This window comes from Coturnix japonica, chromosome 10, assembly GCF_001577835.2.
Source record: "Coturnix japonica isolate 7356 chromosome 10, Coturnix japonica 2.1, whole genome shotgun sequence".
Classification (NCBI taxonomy): domain Eukaryota; kingdom Metazoa; phylum Chordata; class Aves; order Galliformes; family Phasianidae; genus Coturnix; species Coturnix japonica.
The window spans coordinates 12391736-12412969 of NC_029525.1; the positions used below are offsets into that span (position 1 = coordinate 12391736).

A 21234-nucleotide genomic window follows, 5' to 3' on the forward strand; every position below is an offset into this window, starting at 1 on the left:
GTTGTCCAAAGGCACACTGCCTAAACACACGCAATGTTCAGAAAACCAAACCACCTTATTTTCCCAGATCTTCAGATTTCCCCAAATACACGTATATATTGTGTTCATACCACAGCCTTCACCAGACTGACTAATCTGTGCAGCATCCTTCCTAAGTTTACAAGTTGTACCATGCTTACCAGCAAGCTGATATATTTAGTGACTTGGGACTAAGGCTTAGCCTGTCAGAGCAGGAATGAAATTCAAACAGCACAAATGTGCTGTATGTCTAAAGAGGGATATTAAAATAAGTTCTAATATCGTCTAAAAATCATGGCCTCACTTCAGTGCAGATAAAATGGTACAGAGCAGAGGGCAAGAATACTTAGAGCTCCTGTCTCACAGTCCATAGTTAGGATGCTGGCTGGACAAGCGGATGCAGTAAGGGGTCAGAAGAACATAAAGCCCTTATTAATAAGCAAGAACAGAAAAATGGCTGGGCTGATATTTTTTCTTTATTTTTTGTTGTTGTTATTGTACAGGATTTTAGTCTGTTTTCTCATGTATGATTGAACAGCATTATAAGATTCAGTGGGATTAACTTGGATTCCTGAAGGGAGACTAGAAAAATCATCTAAAGCTGACACGCTTACAGGACTCGCTACAAGAATCTTAATATGTATTTCTGGATCTCTGGCTGTTACAAACAACAGTGAGAAAAAAAAACATTTTGAAAGCATCTCCAAGGAAATTCTACAGCAGTCAGAGCAAAAGCCAAGGAGAACTGGTTTCTATTTCAAATACCATATGAATGGGTGATCTTGGGGTGCCTTAAGTTCACTCGTTATTGAAGAAAAAATAAAGTTTAAAGTTTGTAAAGGTACAAACTCAGGTATTCTGGGTATCCAGGTAAGCCCAGGCACTTCAGCTGCCTGACAGTCCATACCATGAGCAGTTGGAGAGGATTCAGCTGAAAACCTGTCCTGTGAATGGGGGCTTCACTGGGGTTTGCCAAAACAAATCCATCCCAGCAGAACTCTTTTGACTTCAATAGATTAAAGGGGAAAAAGCGTTTCAGCAGAACTTTCCTAGCCAGCCTGTAACATCTTTAAAGTCACATTAGTTGGTCAATTTGCTCAAGACTAATCACCAGAGCCAGCACATTCCTAAAGGCATTACAGTGTTGTCTGCACAAAGAACCACTGCATTCCCAAGCAGGAATTGTCTTGCTCTCTTTCTCTCTGATGCCTGCAGTTCCTCTTAGAAAGATGAATTTCCCATTCTCTCTCTACTATGAAGATGATGATAAACTTTCAGTGGCAGCAGCAGTCTCCATATTCGGTCAGATTACAGGAGAACATAAGTGAGATCTTACAGGACTGCCAGACACCTACTGCTCCACATCTTGTGGAGAGACTGACAGCACAACAAAGAAGAGATGAGCAAATGTTGAGCTTTGAGCCTATTAACTCTGGTAATTCCCCTTCCAAAACCAACCTAAGTAGCATAGAGCAGAAGAGAATCAACTAGAGGCCCCTGAAGCTGTCATTTCCGCTCCACTTCTAACCTTTGGACAGATTAGCGTTCTCAATGCTCACTGCATACTTAGCGTGTCATTTCCTGTTTATTCACCCAAGGTGACCCTATGTTTGCACTTTTCATGGTGTTGCCCCTAGGCTGAGCTATCAGGAGATGTTAGCTCAGGAAAAAAAACATGGGCTGTAGAAGTCACTGGAGAGAGAATAAGCTGACATCTGCCCCCAAGCAGCTGTTGCCACACACCCTACTCAATTTTCTGCAGATCATGGTGTTGGCTTAAAAAGCTGATACTCCCTGAAAGCTCTGCTGGCTGTGGCCACCTCATCCCATCTGAAGGGAAGGAATGGAGGGAGGAGACAAAAAACATTCTTTCTCCTACTGCTGGTTAGAAATATCTTCGTAACAGGAGAATCATTCATGATAGTGATGGGAACAGTGAAGAAGCAGATACACTGGACAGTAAGGCAATATATTTGATAGAGGAAAAGCAGACAGGTTTTCATCCTGTATATAACGGTTCTGGAATGAGTTAATATATTGACCATCGAGATTTACAGTGGAAATACCCCTTGTGGAATAGCACATGTCAAGAACTGAAGGTTTCTCTATACAGCATTTCTCTAAAGGAGGCTAAGGAAGTATGTTGGCAAGAGACAGAGCTGAAAACATTACTCTTCCATACCTGCCCTTTCTACACCTTACAGGGTTCCCATCTTCAGGACTGTCATCTTTTTTCTGACAAAACTACATTAATGTTTCACAAGATTAAAACTGGACCTACTGCAAAGCAGCTCATTTATGTCTGTCATTAACAAAAGCCTGGCTAAATCAACATTTTTTGGTAGGAAAGTGATTTAGTGGACTTATCCATGTGGATATCTGAAAGAAAACATGTCATGAAACACCTTAACTCTTATGTGGAAACCCTGCACTGCACTTCGGGAGAGACTAAGCAGAGAGTGGGATATGATAGAGGAGAAAAAAAAAACAAACATTCAAAATCCTGGACTACAACTCCTGTGAGACTCAGTGGGGATTAATATTAGTTTTAAATGGAAACATTTTCATTGGACTGAAAACTGTCAATATGTTTTATTTTGACATTATCATTTTTTCACTCACGACAGAACTTCTTGAGGGATGAAATGTCTAGATTTCAAGACATGTTTACAATGAGACATAGGATGCAGTGCTAACTACCAATCCATTTCACTTAAGCACAGAAGCATCATTTACCTGCACACTTGTGAAGAGAATCTCCATACCTCGAGAACCAAGGAAAGTCTCCCTGCCCAGCTGGATGTTGGTGATGTGCTTTAGGCAGAGCAGGAGACCTCTACGAATATTAATGTAGTTGTTGGAGACATCATTGTGATGCCAGTCTTGATAGAGTCTCAGCAGTCCACCCAGATAGCCTCTGTTCACTGCTCGACGGCTGTTAGATTCTGAAATGAAAGAGAAAAGGATGAATTAAACTCTTCCAGCTGCTCATTCTATTTGACAAACAAGTGTCTACACAGTTCTTATAAACTCAGACTTCAATACCTCTTCTTCATCTCATGGACAAAGCTAAATCTTTTGTCATCGTTGTGGTTTAAGATGTTATTTGTTAAATATGAGTCAGGTTCTTGGAATTACACAAAAATGGCTCACATCTGAGTGGAAACGGTCAGTCAGAAGACTAAAAGAATGAAAGCTTTCTTTAAGCAAACCAAAGCTGGGGTAGGCACAGAGCCCTTATCTCCTTCCGAGTGCTAATAAACCTAATCCAGATCACAGCACTGTAAGTGTCCCAGAAACTAAAGAAACTCCCAAGGAGTGAGAAAAGCCAAGCAATAAGATTAGCTGTCAGCAGGTCATACACTCTTCACATAGAGTGTATGTGTTTTAGTCCTGACGGAACACCTTGCTGAGATCAACAAACACACAAACCTTGTAGCTGCACAATCCTGTCACAGCCAGTGAAATTATATTTAATTTCTAAATGCATTCCCACATATACCTCTATAATGAAAGCCATGAATCAAATTATTCTGGAAAATCACAGCCTGTCTCCTAACATCATGAGATTAAATAAAACCCCAAGCGTATAAAAATTAACAAAACACCAACATGAACAGCATTTTGGGCTTCCTTTCTGCTGCTTTCTGGTTCTGAAAAAAAATACATATATTGAAGGGACTGTTCAGATCACTTTTGAAGGTTTTACAACAAAGCTGAAAAGACACTTTCAAAAATAAAAGCTAGTCTTATTTAAGAAAATATAAAAGATGTGAAATCATACAGCTCCAGGATGCAAAACTCAAAGAAGAAGACTAGAAAACTTGGTGTTAAAATGTGAATTATCCATATGACCATTCTGCAGCACAGCCCTTCGCCAACTGTGCTCCGTGCCCTGCCCCACAGGACAAACATGAACCCATAACCAGATTCCAGGCTCCCTCCCTTCAAACCAACCCTGCCTAAACATACTTTCCCAACTGGTCCTGACATTTCTGACTGTGATAACACATTAGAAGCTGTCAGGAGCTCGCCAATCAACCAAGGGGCCAGGTAGCATATGCGAGACTGGAGCTCAGCTCCTTGAATACCGCTCAGAGTTTGCAGCTCACAACAGATGGCTCTTGGTATGGATTCTCCAGAGCTAGTAAGCTCCAATTCATTTCCAGTCCATTAAAAAGACTACCAGAACCTCTCACACCTGGAACATTAATCAGCAAGGATTTGCAGAGAAGAGAAGAGAGAATAAAAAGGGGTAAGCTGCTGGATGAAGAAAATCAGCAGCAAGGAAGCCACAGAGAGAGTGACTAGAAAGTATCTAGTACACAGCTCACCTGAATCCCAGTGATGAAACAGATGAAGATTTTGGAAAAGGGAAGGAAGTTACCTGCAGTCATCTCAGTTTGCTCTCTACAGTATATCAGTAAACTCCTTACCAGAGAAAGGATCAACCCTGTTGATGTGCCTCTGCACTATCTGCACGTCATGCTGGCATTCCATTCTTATACCTTATGCACAGCTGTGCCCAGACACCTACACTAAGGCCTGCATCTCTGTGCAGCCTCTTTTCCCCTTTTTAACCTTCCTATAATACCTGTACAAGTACAGCTTGTATTCTAGGGCTTGATGGTTGTCAGACTTTTAGGTCAACCTTCTCCTTTGACCTTCACTCTGGTTTTCTCTCCTTTTTCTTTTTCTTTTTTTTTTTTTGACTCACTTCCATTGCTTGAGAATCCTTTATCAATTACTTTATTCATAATTTCCTGTTAATCCTCTACCAGCTGTCATGTTTACTAACCTGCAGGATGACTTACCCCTTAAATCAGTCAATCTTCCTTGAAGAATTACTCAGAGAGTCTGTAAAAGTCAATAAGTGTATAAAACACAACAAGAAGAGTCAGGCAGTGTTAGGTAGGGACAACTTGGATCAGGCTCAGAGCCTCCCTTTAACTGTTCAGAGGCAGATGAAATTGGACTAGAAGCGAGGATTTACAGCCTGTAGCACTTGTTGAAGTCCAAGCTTTCAGCATCATTGTCAGTAGGGTGGGGGAAATACCTGGAAAGCACTGCAGGCAGAGCTGCTTAGGGAAGTTAATTAAATAGAATTCTTATCAGATGTGCTCATAAGGCTTTCGTAGAAACATTAAGGTTGGAAAGGATCATCTAGTCCAACTGCCCACCTACTACCAATTACTGCCCATTGAACCACATCCCTAAGTACTACATCTACACTTTCCTTAAAAGCCTCCAGTGACGGCGACTCCACTGTGTGTCCAGGCAGCCTGGCACAATGCATCACTACTGTCTTCACAGGACAGTCATGTTCTTCAAGGCAGACTTCCATGCTTGGACATTAAGTCCATAGGCACCAAAAGACAGCTGTCCCATTGCCTCAGTCTTATTACTGGGTGTAAAGAATTGAGAAAGCTGAGCAAGACAGCTTTGTTATTTGTTTCCCTCATGGATTCTATCTCCTTTAAGATCAGAACGGTCACGTTGAGAAGATGAAATAGTCAGTTCTGCAAGTAGACAGGAGAGGCAGGATTACACCCTGCCAGCACTTCCACCAAAAGCAACAAGAATTAACTGAAAAGAAAGCTTTCATTTTCTCTCATTCCGTTAATTCACTTCTGCTCTTGTGGAGTTTTTTTTTTTTTCCAGTGTTTTGGTTTTTCTCTTCCAGATTTTTTCAGTTGTACAGTCAAAAAAAAAAAAAGTATCAAATAAACGAAGGAGGAAATATGCCAATATCTCCAGAAGGCAGAATGGAAAAAGAAAGCCTCCCCACCTGTCTGTGTCTGTTGGTGTCTCCATCTAAAGCTGCACCTGCATGTGTATCTGTCTACACATTGGCACAAATACAGATGGTGGAAATGAATCATACAGGTATAAGCAGAACTGCACAGATTTGTAGGCAGCAAGAATCCACCCCTCCTGGAGCGAGTATGCACGATCTGTGTCGGTCGAGCAGCAAAACACTCTATGCCTTTTGACCCTTTTTGTTATTATTTTGTTAGTCCCTTTCCTTTTCCTTGGGTGCAGCCAACATCTTCAGTGGAAACAGAAATTCTCCTTCTAGGTAGCTTCCAAGAGTGCCTAGGAATGCATATGGGAATAACCCATGCCTTCTTTATTTCCCCACTCATTTAGAACCGATCACCCACTTTTGGCTTCCAGGGCAGTGCTGTTAACCAATGAAAATATCCTCTGCTGCAGCAACAAAATATCCATCTGAATAATGTGGTCCGTTAGCTAGGAAAATGTGACATGGATGCACAGCCAATATGTGGCATTATCAAATGGTGAGAGATGTGTCTGAATTAGCAAGGGACTTGTATAACAAAGAAATCCACAGTTGAGAAGGAATTCTGATTTCGTATTGAGGGTCAAGGACAGATGAAAGCCAAGTTTTGAGTCTGGCAGAAAAGACTCGAGCATGGTTTTGGCATGGGGGGAGCATTTATGAGGCTCTCTCTTGTATGCCAGTCCCTTTAGAAGCATTTGCCAAGAACACAGGGACCACTGGAAAACATGCAGCATATTTAATCACAAAACTGAATTACAGTCAACCTGAAATATGATGAGCAATGCTCTGCTTACCAGGCAGAACAAAGAGATTTATCTTTCTGTCTATCTATTTAAATCTCTTTGTTGATGCCACTCAGCTGATTCATTATGCCACGAGCATATATTGCTACAGTTTGGAGATAAGAATGCTCTGCTAGATTAACCCTATGGCCCCTAAGGGAATGAAAGGAAGAAGAAAACCTTCAGCTTCCCAGCTCTTCTCCAATCATTGTCTCTTAGCAATAAAAGATGAAGACAAGTGAAGTGAAAACATCTATTCTACTCTACCACCGTGAGACCATTTTTTGCTGGAGATAAACATGAGGGTGCCCTACAGAAGCAGAATGAGTTGTCCTCAGAGAAACTAAGTCACCCATGCATCTCTTGGATAAATCCATACATGGTGGGCTATAGAGTTCCAGCAAGAAGTCAGTATTAGAATCGACTACATTGGAAGGCAGAAGACTAATTCTGTCCCATAAACTTCACAGGCAACCTGAGAATGAAAGCATTAATCAGCTTCTTGACACTTCAACTCCTTCGTACCCACCGCTCAGGAGCAAAACAGCAAGGAGCCACCATGGCCCAGAAGCTGAACAAACCTTCTTCTGTAAAGAACGTAGTGACTTTGTCTGGGACATCTCTACAGATGAATGTCATTCTTGGGAAGGGAATAAAAAGGAGATTCAATCATTTTTTCCCTCTAATAAAGAAAGCTCTTCTCAAAGAGAAGCTTCAAATCAGAATCAATACTATTTACATTCTGAAACTCAGGAAGAAAGCAGAGATACAGAACTTGTTTTAGATGATTATGAAGCTATTTGCAAAATTCGACTCTGATCACAATATCCCACAGATTCTGATGATAGGTTTGGGGCCAGACTGATAATGCAGTCTCAATCCAGAGGTGGGAAATGAGGTCTTCAAATGATTGTGAGGCACAAGTATCTTGCAAAATACTAGACAAATCACTGACATTGTGCTGTATTTAACCATAGGTCTACTTTGACACAAGACCAAAGACCTATAATTCAGCAGATCTGTTGCAAAGCATTATGAATTCAGGCACAGAGGGTGCGGGCCATTCAAACTGTAATGTGTGCTAGAACACTGCTTTCTGTTCCTCACAGTTACTTGCCCCTACTTGATGCCAGCATAAAGGGAAAAGAATGACACTGATTATTTTATCCTGCCAGCCACAAGACATAATCCTTATGCTTTGATGGGGAAAAAAAAAGTGGGTGAAAGGTTAAATAAAGGTTAGTTGACAGAAGATGAGGCAGAAAGAGCAGGAAGTGAGAGATGAAAGCCTGGGGGGAATAAGGGAAGAAAAGAGGATAAAGATGACAAAAGGAGGAAGGTAAAGATACAGAAAAAGAGGGGAAAGGCCATCTGCAATAACTGCTGTTCGCACACGGAATTGTCTTGATAAAAGAGGTATGATCAGGAGGTCAGCACAACCTGTCTCTTTAAATTGCTCATTACAATTTTACTAGGCAAGCTTTGCAACAAGGGCTCTGCCCATTTCCCTAACCCTTTCCTTCAATATCGGCTGAGTGAATGCCTCCGAGATTGGCTCAAGCTAATTTCCTTCAAGGCATGCAAACTGCTAATTCTGGGAAGTACAGATAGTCAGGAATAACAAATACAAGCAAAATGAGATTAAAATAACCTGCTGATAAACAAATTACTCGCCAAAAAATAAATATTGGATTAAGAGCTGTGGGAGCAGGGTTCCCTATAATCACATCGCCATCGTGTGGCTCGAGGTGCTGCATCCAGCAGGGATCACACCAACTTCAGCCTGCAAGCCTGGGACATGCCTGTCTGCACTTCTACATCAGGTATCTCCTTTTCTCCCACATCTCAAACACTACAGTTTGTCTTCTTTATTTTGGATGGGTGAGTTCACACAGAGAAATAGTGTTTAAATGTGCAGAGAAGTGGGACAAAGCCAAAGGAGGCAGGAAAAGTAGCAGGTGCACCTTGAGATGGAGAAGAGACTGTGCTTTGCTCTACACCTTTATTTCTCTATGATTACCTGTATCTTCACACACTGTAATAGTTACCTAGAAACTGAGGGAAGGATGGACAGAGGTAGAACCAGTGAAGACTTGACTAGCATCCAAGAGAAGAAACTCCTGATGCTATCATGTTATACAGCACCATAACATCTATTTAACAAGCAGCATAGCCAGCCTAATGTAATGTGATAATGAGCTCAGCCACTGAGAAAATGGGATGGTGAAGAGACAACGGAGGAAGGCTTCACTACAAACTACTCCCTGACTGTATGTGGGCACAGCAAGTGACACACAGCAACCAGGAGGGCAACACGTGAGGATGGGGAAAGTACCCTGCATTGCTTAGAAAGAGATAAGAAGTCAGGAGTGAGAACTGATAGTCAGGTGTGAAACATCTTTCCCCTATCTGTAATTTCAGCTTCTAATGATAGAAAGATATGGCACTTTGTTGGAACTGACCTCAACATTACTCAGCACCTCCATGACACCCATTTATGTATAGGGGGACAGGATAATCAAGAACCTTCTTGTCTTGTGCTGAATACATGAGTATTTGCAGCAGACAAAGGGTAAATTTGCAGTGACTTTCCTCACCCTCTCTCCAACAATGCTTCTTATTCCAAACCATTTCCTCACACATAGCGTTATGCATCTGTTAAGTGGGCATTTTGCACCAGCTTCTTTTAAGGAAGAGACAGAGGCCAGAGTTTCCAGCCAGCCCTTGGCTCTGCAGGACTAAGTCTTAAGCAGAGCTTAAGGAAGCCTGAGGAGATGAAGAGGGTATTTCTGAATCCATCAGGGAGACACACTGCCATCTGCCTGCTCCTTTTAAAACTGCGAGGTTTTCTCTCCCATGGCAGTTTGCTGCCAGAAGCAAGAGGGACAGTTTCACCCCAATATTGTGCCCGCTTAGAACTGAAGTTTTTAAGAACCCAACAGCCCTGCAGGGAGACTCTCAAGTATAGGTGTGCACTTATTCTAACATTCATCGGATTTGATTTTTAGCCTTCTAAGAACACTAAGGTCATACATGTAGGTAAGTTAACCGTGATAAGCAAAGCTGTGCTGACAACTGTGAAAAACAATTCAGTTCTTCTCTTGCCATGTTGACTATGAAAAAAACAGAGGTATTTCTCACATCTCCTAACCCACCCCTCCCAAAGGGGTTGAGCTGTACATAGCTACACCAACAGCCTGGAGCTTCTACCTTCTCAAGCTTCAGGACAAGACTAAAACTAAAAGTCACTCTGACCACTGAGCAACAACCTGCAGAAAACACCAGAAAAGAGAGAACTGCATGCTGTGGTGCTTTAATTCATTGCACAGTATTGGCACCACTTCCCAAACCCCAGTTCCAACACCTTAAATCATTAGCAGGAAACAGAGCATGTGTTTTCCTAAAACCACTTTCCATTGGAAGCAGCAGCTGGTGTTGCCACTTGCAAATGGTAAATGAGAAAAGGTGTCTCCAAATAAGAAATCTTTCTCCCAGGCAAAGCATTGGTAGAGTTGACCATTGAAAAATGTAGCCCGTACATCACAGTGATCCTCCCAAGGGATAACGTATGGACTGCTTTGCTCAATAAACCAAATTCTCAACATTTTCTGTGAAATCACCAGAAACAACCAACTAAAACTAACAGTGCGCCATACCATTATACTGCACATGTTCTTTGTCCTTCTTAAAACAAGAAGCATAAGAGGATGCCCAGATGTCTCCAGAACCTGGCTGAGCCACAGAGAAATTGATTCTAAGAGTAAATATCCTTCAAACTTACTTCACTCCAGAAGACAAAGAAACAAGAAGACACTGGGAGAACCTGAGACTGAACCCAGTCCTTCCAGATTCCCTACAAAATCCTGAGCTCACAAAAGGCTTCCCCCCTACCCAGCACTGAATTTTAGAACATGGGTTTAGAACTCTGAGAGTCTACATTTCACAGCTTCCTTTGGTGATTAGTTCTTCATTTCTCCATATCATCCACATCTCTACACCTAGAACAAGCCTTGAAATAGAAAACTAATACTTCTAACATCCTGGGCCAGCAGAATTTCACTTCCCATTCTTGGTGCCTGCCATAGAACAGGAGCACAGGAGAAAAGCTCCAGCTGCCTGATAAGCTTTCAGCTCTTGTTCCACTTTTCCAGACTTCTCTGTGCACTCCTTTCTATTCTAAATGCTAATTTTGCTTTTTATATTGCAAGCAGCTGTGGCATAGCTCCACAACCCCCCTTATTAAGATGTAGTGCCCAAAGCAGAAGGTCTTATCCTCATTGCAATAACATGACCTTTAAATCTATACAGCAAGGTTAATACTGGAGCATTATTTCAGTTTTCATCACTTGAGCTGGTGCAACTCAGAGACAATCCCACTGCAGTTTGTTCATTTAAGCACTGCTTTCAGGACTACAGATTTTCACAAATGTATTATTGCTAATACTATAAAAAGGAAAAGGGGAGGGGAGGAGAAGGATGGAGAGAAGGACAGTAGACCATTGTGATTTATTGGAGAGAAGATAGTCTGCAATGGTGGAGCGATCTTTCTTAATCAAAGCTTTATTATATTCTAGTAATATAAGGTAAGTGTTTTCGGATAGGAAAAAGGCAGGAAAGGGTAACACGTTCATTTCAGGAACAGTCATACAACAGTGCATGACTGAGAATCCCTGTTAATGCCTCCAACACCCACAGCCAGCTGGTGCAGATGCCAAGCACAACCTGCCATAGCTATGCCCCAGCAATCCATAGGCTACAGCCCTGTCTTTTAGGTCTGCATGAAATTGCAAGGGAGAATAAGACCACATCTTTCGCAGTGCAGGAGTTTCCCAAACCTTTCCCAATAACGCTATTGTTTCCAGGTTAGCTCACAATACAACAGCACCACAGGACAGAGAGTTCTTCGTACCATTTCCCAGTAATGACAAAGCAGAGCAATGAGCATTATTCACTTGCTGGACAGCTTTCCCTATTTTTTTCCACTGTACCAAGCACCAGATCAATCACTGCTCACTGATTATTCAAAATAAGCATTTCATTTCGTTCCCTCAGCAACTTGCTCCTGGGATTTACAGAAACTCCCATAGACTTGCATGTTCACAGAGCCGTGAGGCGCTGAAAAGCATTGCAAGATGTATAAGCAAGTACCTCTTTTAATTAAGCAGTGCTTTTGGGGATTTAGGGTGAAGTGGATACTAAAGGAGAATGAGGTTCAACAGGATCATTCTGTCCAGCAGCACAGCACAGAAAGAAAAGTCATAATAAGAAGAAAAGCTTACTTGATTTCAGCAAAGCTGCCAGAGCCTCAATGGCTGCCCTGGGGAAAGAAGAAAGATGGAAAAATGTCAGTTTCTTTGATAATTTTTTTAACCTTCATCTTCGTGATCTTCTGGGTCAGGCTTCACAGTTGGTTGAAACTGACAGCTTATCATTGACTTTGACAGAGCTGCAATGTCTTACACCAGCAGAGAATCCAGTTTCTGCAGCTGACTCAGTTATTCTAAACGACCATTAGCCCTCTAGCTTTAGCGTTACACTGATTTGTAGTGACCATTAAATGTAAAGAAATAGCCACACACCCAAAGTAATGAAGCAAGTCTTTAAACTACTGCCCTAGAACCACTTCTTTGTATCACATTCACCATACGCCCATTCCAGACATCAGTGCTTCCATCTACATCAGCAGATACCTTCTGCATCCAGGTGGGACATGTCAACATTTTCCAATGAATTCCACTCCTCCCTCCACTTTCCCAAAACAAACTTCCCTTCCATCCTCCCGTCCACCAGCTCAAACTGAAAATGAGATTCATTTTCTTACAGTTATGTCTTGTACCGCAGCCGCAGACAAAAGTTCCCCACTCAAATCAGGGCTTGCAAGAAACCTGTTAACGTGATGCGGTTGCCACATACATCTTAAAGAGTTAGTAGAAGAGAGATACGCTGAGATTTTTTGTTAACCTTTACATCAACTCAGTGTGCAAGTAAGCAACTCAACTTGCCTGACTCAGCATAGCACCAATTTAAATGGGAGCTGGAGAAATCTACATTGAGATATCCGCATTGAGATATCCTCATTCCCCACGGTATAAGCCCCATCATACCAGCCACTCAGAAGACATCCCTTTCCAGTCATGTTCTGCTGGAGCAAGAAGAGCCATGTACTAACCTGGCTCACTGCTGCAAAGTTTCAAGTGCCTACAGCTTATTGAATAAATACAGCTGCAAAACCCTTCATGCCCATGGATTCCTTAAAATATAATCTCTTTAGAGACCAATCCCCAAATAAAATCACATTAACTTCCACACTGAGCCAATTATCATTCTGCAGCAAAAAAATTACTATTTCTTTTTTGTCATTAGGCTTCTGCCTGTTGTGAGTTGCAGCAGTGGCTGAGACTAAGAAAAAATCAAGATCTGGTTCTTGTTGACGTTGGGTCGATGTCTTTGTCTAACATCACGCTTCCATAATGAATCTGACATGAGTTCAACAACAGCGTTAAAAACAACAGCCAACAATCACCAACTGCACATATCTCCATAAAAATTACCCCAAGGTACAGGAAAAAGAAAAAAAAAAAGCACACAAAAGGACTCAAGAAATAAACAGCTGAAATCCCACCCACTGGGGATGTACAGTCATGCTCTCATTGTTTTACTTCCACCCAAACAGCAATCATTCAGCTGGTGGGAGGAATACCGTCATCTACCTGTCGCTCTGCACGCTCAGGAAAGAGATGTGCTACATCCACCGATCACTCAACCTTTTCTTAAGTATCCAGCTTGGGACAAAGCAAACAGCTCTAAACAGAGCTCCTCTCAAAGCTCACACACGTTTTAACAGACAACATCATCTACTTAATTTCACACTATTCTCTGCAAAAAATGAGCTTTAGGTGACGCATCAATCACACACCTGAACAGCAAAGGAGTGAAAGAAGAACACAAATATTTCTGGATCCATACAGAAGAGACACCTTGTTTACTGTATGAATTTTCTCAACTTCCACCTGATTTTTGAGGAACACGACAGTCCTGTAGCTAGCTGGATTCCTCACTTGCCATGTCAGCAGCCCAGCCTCATGCTAGCTGACTGCCTCATCTCAGTCCACACCATACACAGTGCTACAGCAAAATGAACAAACTAGTGGAACAAACTAGTGCATTTCATCTCATAATTCACCTCAATTCAGAGACATTTTCTGTGCATCCTACAGAACATGCTCTACTGTTATTCACAAGCAGGTTCAGACCCAGTAGGCTAACCTCAATAATATGCATTGTTTTAGAATACATGTTGAAAGAAAGTCATTAAATACGTGATTGTAAACTGCCAAATGCACTGAACAAGTTTAAGAGACAAAGCAGACTTAACCAAAAGTAGAGCAAGCCAACCTAACTTGATGTCTTTCTTGGATAACAGATTTTTCTAGACAAGAGAAACACAGTAGATCTCATTTCTCCATCCTTCAATAAAGCTTTGGAAATTATTAGCAAAGTGGAAGAAGATGAGGATTAGTACAAGAACTGCAAGGTGAGAGAGGAACTGGTTGAAGAGGCAGTGGCAGGAGATGCACTGAAAGAGGAATTATTGGGCTGGAAGGAGGTTACACGTGGAAGTTCTCAAGGATACATTTTGAGACTGATCTTATTTTATACTTTCATTAATAACCTCAGCACAAAAAGTCAGAGTATACCAACAAAATCTGCTGACAGTGTGAAGTCAGGAGCTATTGCCAACAGACATGAGTTCAGATTATCTCAGGATGTTCTTGAGTTCTGAAGCAATAGAGGTGGGATGAAATGTAATAGTCAAAGTGCAAGGTTATGCATTTAGGGTTAAATAAGAGTTGTTACGTGCTAGGGCTCATAAATTGGAAGTGAGTAGAAAGACACCCTAGATAGATGAGCCCATTAGAGGATTAGGACAAGTGTGACCCAACAGGGCGGTAATTGTCAAGAGGACAGATCAGATCTCAGAAAGTCACTGCCAATGGCAAAAGGGAAAGTATGAAGCTTTTAACTTCAGGTTTCACTCAAACAGCTGTGTGCAGTGCTTGAAAGGAACGGTGCAGAAAAGGGCTAAGAAAACAATTACAGTAGCAGAGAAATTTCAGGAGCCCTAAAGATGGCAGTTTGGTTACTTTAGCAAAATAATGGCTGAAGGGTGACTTGCTATTTCTCCATAGACACACTGGGGGGGTGGGGAGGAGTAAACACTGCATAAGGTAGAGCACTATTCAAGCTAAAGAACAAAGCTGGCACAAGGACAAATGGATATAAAATGGCCATGAATAAATTTCAACTGGAAATAAAAGGAAAGGTCTTAAGCACTGGAAAATGAGGCTCTGAAGCATCTTCTTGGCAGAAACAGGATGAACAATGTAATGAATTTGAAAAGGGAGCCTGAATTGCTTATAATAGGATCACAAGGCTCAGCTGCCAATGAGGAAAGGCTCTGAAAAACCTGACCCAGAAATCACAGTAGTTCTATATGCCTTCATTTTAATCATGCATAAAATGGAACTGAATGATAAATAGTTTCTTCAAACATAAAGTTAATTAACCAGACCAGCTGCACCAGTGTAAGCTGGAAGCCCAGGTAGTCTGCATCTTACACCCAACACTTCTCCAGGAGAAACACAACACCAGTAAAGATGCAGTGCTAGAAGTTCCATCTGTTTGCCACCCAGAGATTTCATAAGCTACCAGTGGTGCCTCTGGGAAGTCTTTTAGTGAAGTTTATTTTCCTTCCATGTATTTTTGTATCTGTGCAAACTCTTCTCAAGAACAATAATGTCAGGAAAGAAGAACATCATACAGGACAGCTGAGAACTCTCCTTGCATATATTTTTTTTAAGCTTGGAGTTAATACCAGCATTATAATTTACACTTTAAGTCAGATGTCAGCAAGAAGCCCCAGAATATTACCTACCTTTAGCACAAAACAAATTCAAATACAAAAAACACCCTATGGGAAACAACATTAGAAGACAGAAGAGAAGGCAGAATAGGCTTTCATTGAAAGCAACAGCAAGCTGACAGATGAGTCAATGGGCTTAAAGCAATCCAAGGCAACTTGTGTTTGTGATACCAGCACCTCTTAGCAGCATATGGTAAACCATCAGCATCTTTACTGGCATCAGAAGAGATAATGAGATGAGTAAATCTGGGATGGGAAGACAGAGAGAAAGGAGATAAACAGTGCATGAGAGCAAGAGAGTAAAATAAACTTTCCCTCCTGTTCCCATCTTTTAAGAGCAGAAGAAAGATGCCTCTACCAGCCATATGCTAGACCTGAGGATTTGACAACATGCCCAGTTCAGAACTCTGCATTTATCTTCAGAAGGAATAAGGGGAAAAAAAAAAAACATTTCATTTTAAAAAAGCAAAAAACAAACTGGTGAACCTGCCCAGATGCCTTCCTCTGATTTTCTGTTCAGTGGTAATACATGCCTCAAATCCTGCACTGGGATTGACAGAGCAGCTATCTCAAAGGAGACTCGTTTCTACGTTTCAATAAAAAGATGTATATAAATAAAGTTGTGCTGTTTTAAAAGGCATAATAATGAATGCCTCACTGTAATCAGAAAACATTACAAACTGCCTGTAACAGCAGTGTAGACAGCCACTCTGAAGCATGGAAGTCTTTTGAAGTGTTTCCAAACCAGCAGCTTGAATATCAGGGCAGGAGTGCAGCTTGCAGACAGACAGACAATCAACTTCCAGATCCTGTGCTTAGGAACCAGGAGCAACAACAAAGAAAAAAAATGCACTTCTCAAGCCAAAGAAGAATCAGATTAGCCAGCAAAGTCAGGCTATTCAGCACAGACAAAACACAAGCTCTTAATACAAGGTCACCCCTTCAGATCTAGGCTATGGGGACAACATCAGCTGGAAGTGCTGCAGACAGGGGAGACCAGGAGGCAGCATCTCTTAAGTCTCCATCTCCACTCTGATCTTGGCTCATAGGCTGTAACTCTCAGCATTGCTATGGACAACTCTCCGTTTCTTGAATTGATTGCTTACGTCTGTTCCACACAGCATTGGAAAAAGCCTTCTGGAAATGAAAAATGTTGTTACAGAAGAGATGCCTGGTGGACTACATGAAGTGACTTGAAGACTCACAGGGCATGAGGAGCCTGGTGCCCATCTGTTCAGGACCAACTTGTTACTATGGACAGGGAACAGCTGAGATGCTAAAGACTGAACAAAGAACTGATCCAACAGGGCTTTGTAAATCAGCTCCCCAGTAATTTAACCAGCAACTTCCTTTTCCTGCGAGATTTTATCTTTATACATGCTTAAACATGAAACATCCTCTTATTATTGAATGAAAGCTAATGACTTGGTGCTTCATTAAATACCTCTTCAGACCTGATGCAATTCCTAAAGGCAATCACACCTGGATAATGAAGATGTAATGTACTATCTTTAGAGACATAAAAGATTCTCCCCTGCCTGGCAGCCCGCATTGCCTCAGCATCTTCTCATTTTGCTCTTCATCTGGCTATTTCTCACTACACTCACTTGTTGCTGTCATGTTTATTTATATCTCACAGGGTGTGGGGCATGGACCATGCTATATATTTGTACAGCGTCTAGCACAATAGGAATCTTGACTCTCAAGGTACTACAGCTTACAGGCTTAAAGCCCGTAAGCTCCAATTGCCCCCATCTCTTGAAGGAATTAAGTGCACTTAAGAGTACATATTGCCTGGCTGCTTTCTGTCCCCAACTCTTAGGACTTGTATTTAACTAATGGTGTATTCAATCACAGACTAACTCAATCAAAAAAAAAAACCAACAACTTCATATTTGACAACCGAGAGACATTCAGAAACAACATGTAGGAACCACAGTAATATGTACATTATAAACACAACCGGAAGACAAATGCCTCAAACAGCCATTTCCATTGTGGCCCAGAAACACAGACTTTAAACACACAAGTAATTCTACAGTAATTTGCTCTCTTTAAAGTTTTAAAAGCAGCAGCTTCACAAGTTTTGAAGATTCAGAGGGGGAAGCTGCTTACGCTGCCAGCATTTTCATGGCACTGCATGGTCTGAGACTGACAAAAACACACCCATCGTCGTGTCTGCTTTAGTTCCAGCTTGTTAGCTGGGTATTAAAACTTATGCTAAAGGCACAGCCTGCTTACAGTTTGCAATGTCCCACGCATTGCCAACAGGTGGTGTTCAGAGATCCAGCTGTTTTGCACAGATGTGCTTTTGGTTTGGTGCCAAAGGAAAGGGAATAAAAACAATACAAGTCACACGCTCCTTTTCCAATGGCTACTTCAATTCCAGTGTTCTCATTTGTTTTCCTGGAAAAGCACATGCTGCCTTTGAACAAATTATGCATCTTGCATGGATGCTGTTCCCTCTGAAGCGATTCTTTTTGCTGAGTAGAATTAGAACACAAACTGAGAAGAAATTAAATTCATGCTGAAAAGTATTTTCTCCCCACCTTTAAAGATTTCTGTGAGCATTAAGTGTCAAAAAAAAAAAAAGCAACAAAACAGTAATTGAGCATGCACAAAGTCAATGCAAAATGATTAACAGTGATTATTCCCTACACTTTAAGCCTAAAAGAGGCCCAGAATTGAATTTTCTCCTATCTTACACACTTCTGTGTACTCCAGAATCACACACTGTGCTTATTGAGAAGTTATGGCTGTGATGCAGAAGCCCCCGTCCTTTGTAAATTCCTCTATTCTACTCTAAGTGGCCAATGCAGTGAATCTATTCTCAGTTCCCAGGCTCAGCTCAAAGCCTTCACTGAAGCATCTTCCAAGCATCTCTGCCTTCCCCAGAGCCTGTTAGGTTACATCAATGGAAAGGTACAGCATTTCAGCCTCTTCCATCTCCGCCTCCCAGGAAGAAGAGTCACTCCAAGGCTCCCCTCCAGGCCTTCATACAAGTATCCTACTCTTTCTAATATAGAAGTACAGAAAGTGAGACAACTGTATCCTAAAAATCCATCCTATTCTTTTAGCTTAAATTAGCTTAAAATTAGTAATAAAGAAGAACAAGGTACGGGAAGTGCATTTCAATCCTTGCCAAAGAAATGCCCAGGCATTTCCTGCCGTGTGATACACAGCAGGTATTGCTTGCAGAGGCAGAAGCCAAAGCTCGAAAGACTGTTTATATGCTGTCAGTTTCTATGGCACTTCAAGCTCCCCCTCTGGTTCTGTCCAGTTGAGGAACATCCATAAAGATCACCCAAAGGAAAAGCTAAAGCTTAATATTCTTGACAAGAAAAGCTGACTTGTAAAGCCTCTTTGAATATACCACAGGAAGCAGTTCTACACAAACACAGCTTCTGGAGTCATTTCTCCCTACACTGCACGAACAGGTACAAACTGGATGTTTGCGAACTGGCAATAATGCAATATTAACCCCCTACAGTCTTATCCAGATCAGCCAGTTTGTGAGAGTCCAGTTGCACAGACTACCTATAGTATAAGACCATGGTTTGAATGCAACTGCTCACTGCAGCACTGACAGAGCCTACACCTACATCCATGTTCCCAGCAGGGAACACTGGGAAAACACAGAAGCTAATTAATCTTCCTGAATATAAAGCTTTTCAATTATCAGAGTCTCTGAAAAGCTTACATGCAAGTGGAATTTCAACCAAATACAGGGAAGAGCAGCCACCAGTTGTCTCCCATTTTCCAGATACCACACTTTTCATCACCTCCAGTGAGATTCTCTTGCCATGCACACACAGGTTATTTTTACTTAACCTTTCAGCACAGAACTTACTATGGATTGGGCACTTGCACAGTTTTGTGGTTTTAAGTAACATACTTGGAAATACTGAGTTGTGGCTGTTTATAAACCCCTCATGTGTGCACATGTGTAATGCTGAGCTTAGCTGGTACTACTAAACCAGTCTTAAATTGAGATCTACGCACAAAAATAATTGAGGACCAAAGTAATGTTGCCCTATAGACTCACATTAGCTATCTTAAGTCAAAAAGGCATTTCCATGTCTAAGCATGCAGCCAGCACTGAACAGGACTTTTCACAGCTCCTTTGTATGTTAAAATCAGAGATGCCTTCTATAACCAAGTAGAGTTGAGCCTGAACCCTTCCAAAAGGCTTTCCAAGTGAATACCAGATCTCCATCTTTACCTCTGCACAACCAGATCTCTAAAGATCTGGGACTCTTCTTCAGAAAACTCAGCCTTAACCAACCCAAACCTCTTAATTCAATACCATCAGCCAGACCATAAGAAACATTTCAAGTCTGTCTCGTATGCAAAAGAAATGTTGATTTTGCACACTGTGTGCTTTTGGAACACTGGACTGCAAAACACATGTAGAACATCGCTAGAAACATACAGCACTGAGTAGATTTGCCACAGGCAAATAAAGAAACTATGAAGTCTTCAGGGAAAATAGATGTTGCAATTGCAAAGCAGGGAGGAAAGCTTATTAACTTGTCTGGGAATTTCAATAAGGGTTTAGCAGAAAAAAAACCCAGTCCTGCTATTTGCCTCCCTCTGCCATTCTGTGTGTTGTCTTGCTCAAAATGCAGGAAGGAGAATGGCGATGCTGCTGTAATGTGAAGTACACACAGATGTACCTCTGCAGGAGCAGGAGCCAAGGTATGGAAACTGAATGCCATTCACTGCACTACATCAGCTTTCTGGACATAAGATCTCCAAGCTGTCATCAGAAGAGTTATCTGAGGACATGTGATCAACTTCAAAGTAAGCAGGATAGCTGCTGTAAATGAGAAAGCATCCTCAGCAGGATCTGTCTGTGCAAGCCGGCTGAGCCACCACCAACAACACTCACAGCAGTGGGCACATCTACTCCAACACTGCTATTGATGTCCTTGTCCTCACCTCAACTTTGCAGCTCAGGTAGGACAGAAGTAGGGCATCTTGCCCCAGTATGGGCACCCTACAGACTGCAGTTCAGAGATGAGGCTCTCTGCAGCACCTCTGTAGATATCTGCACTTCAAAGACCTGTCATGGGCTACGTAAGAATGCAATGGAGACAGCTTTGGTGAGGGTTCTCTCCTGAAAGAGTAGTACATACAGTTTAGAGGCTTCATCAAGAGTCACTGGGACAGTATTCTGTCAGCTCACCCATGCTGCCTTCCACATGGCACACTGCCCAGCTGACTGATCCGAGTCAGATCCAGCACACAGGGCACATCAAGATTTTGATATGATGGGTAGGAAGGCCATATACCCAGTGCACAGCCACAGATTTCATCCCCACATCTACGAGCAAGGAGACTTGTCAGCACACAGTATGCACTAGCCCCAGGTGCAGCACTGGCCACTACATCATCATGCAGCTTGCAAGCAGCAAGCATCTCACTGTGGTGGCAGAGCCAGCTACACTCATTGTTTTTTTCCTCCCCCATCTCATGCACACAGCTCCTTATTAAACAAACCAGTCACATCTTTGTGCTGGTGCTTGTTCTTCACAACACTTACGGGTGGGGAGCTGGGGGCAGGAATCACTAACAAGACAAAATATAGCAAATACTGGGTCATGACATTGGCCATGTAACATCAACAATGTCATACCAGCATTACTGCAGGGACTTTTTGTAGCAGTAATTTGCAGAAGCTCAACTGTTAGTAATTTTTTTTT

The 21234-nt window shown here is 41.9% G+C and overlaps 1 protein-coding gene across 1 annotated transcript in view; it reads right to left on the bottom strand.

The window, feature by feature from the left end:
• Window positions 1-21234, bottom strand: part of AGBL1 (ATP/GTP binding protein like 1) — a 96766-nt gene that overhangs the window by 39382 nt on the left and 36150 nt on the right. Inside the window, exons 7-8 of the mRNA XM_032446924.1 lie at window positions 11886-11923; window positions 2755-2963 (exon numbers count right to left, since the gene is read on the bottom strand). Coding sequence (XP_032302815.1) covers window positions 2755-2963; window positions 11886-11923 — 247 coding nt within the window. The remainder of the gene's footprint in view (window positions 1-2754; window positions 2964-11885; window positions 11924-21234) is intronic.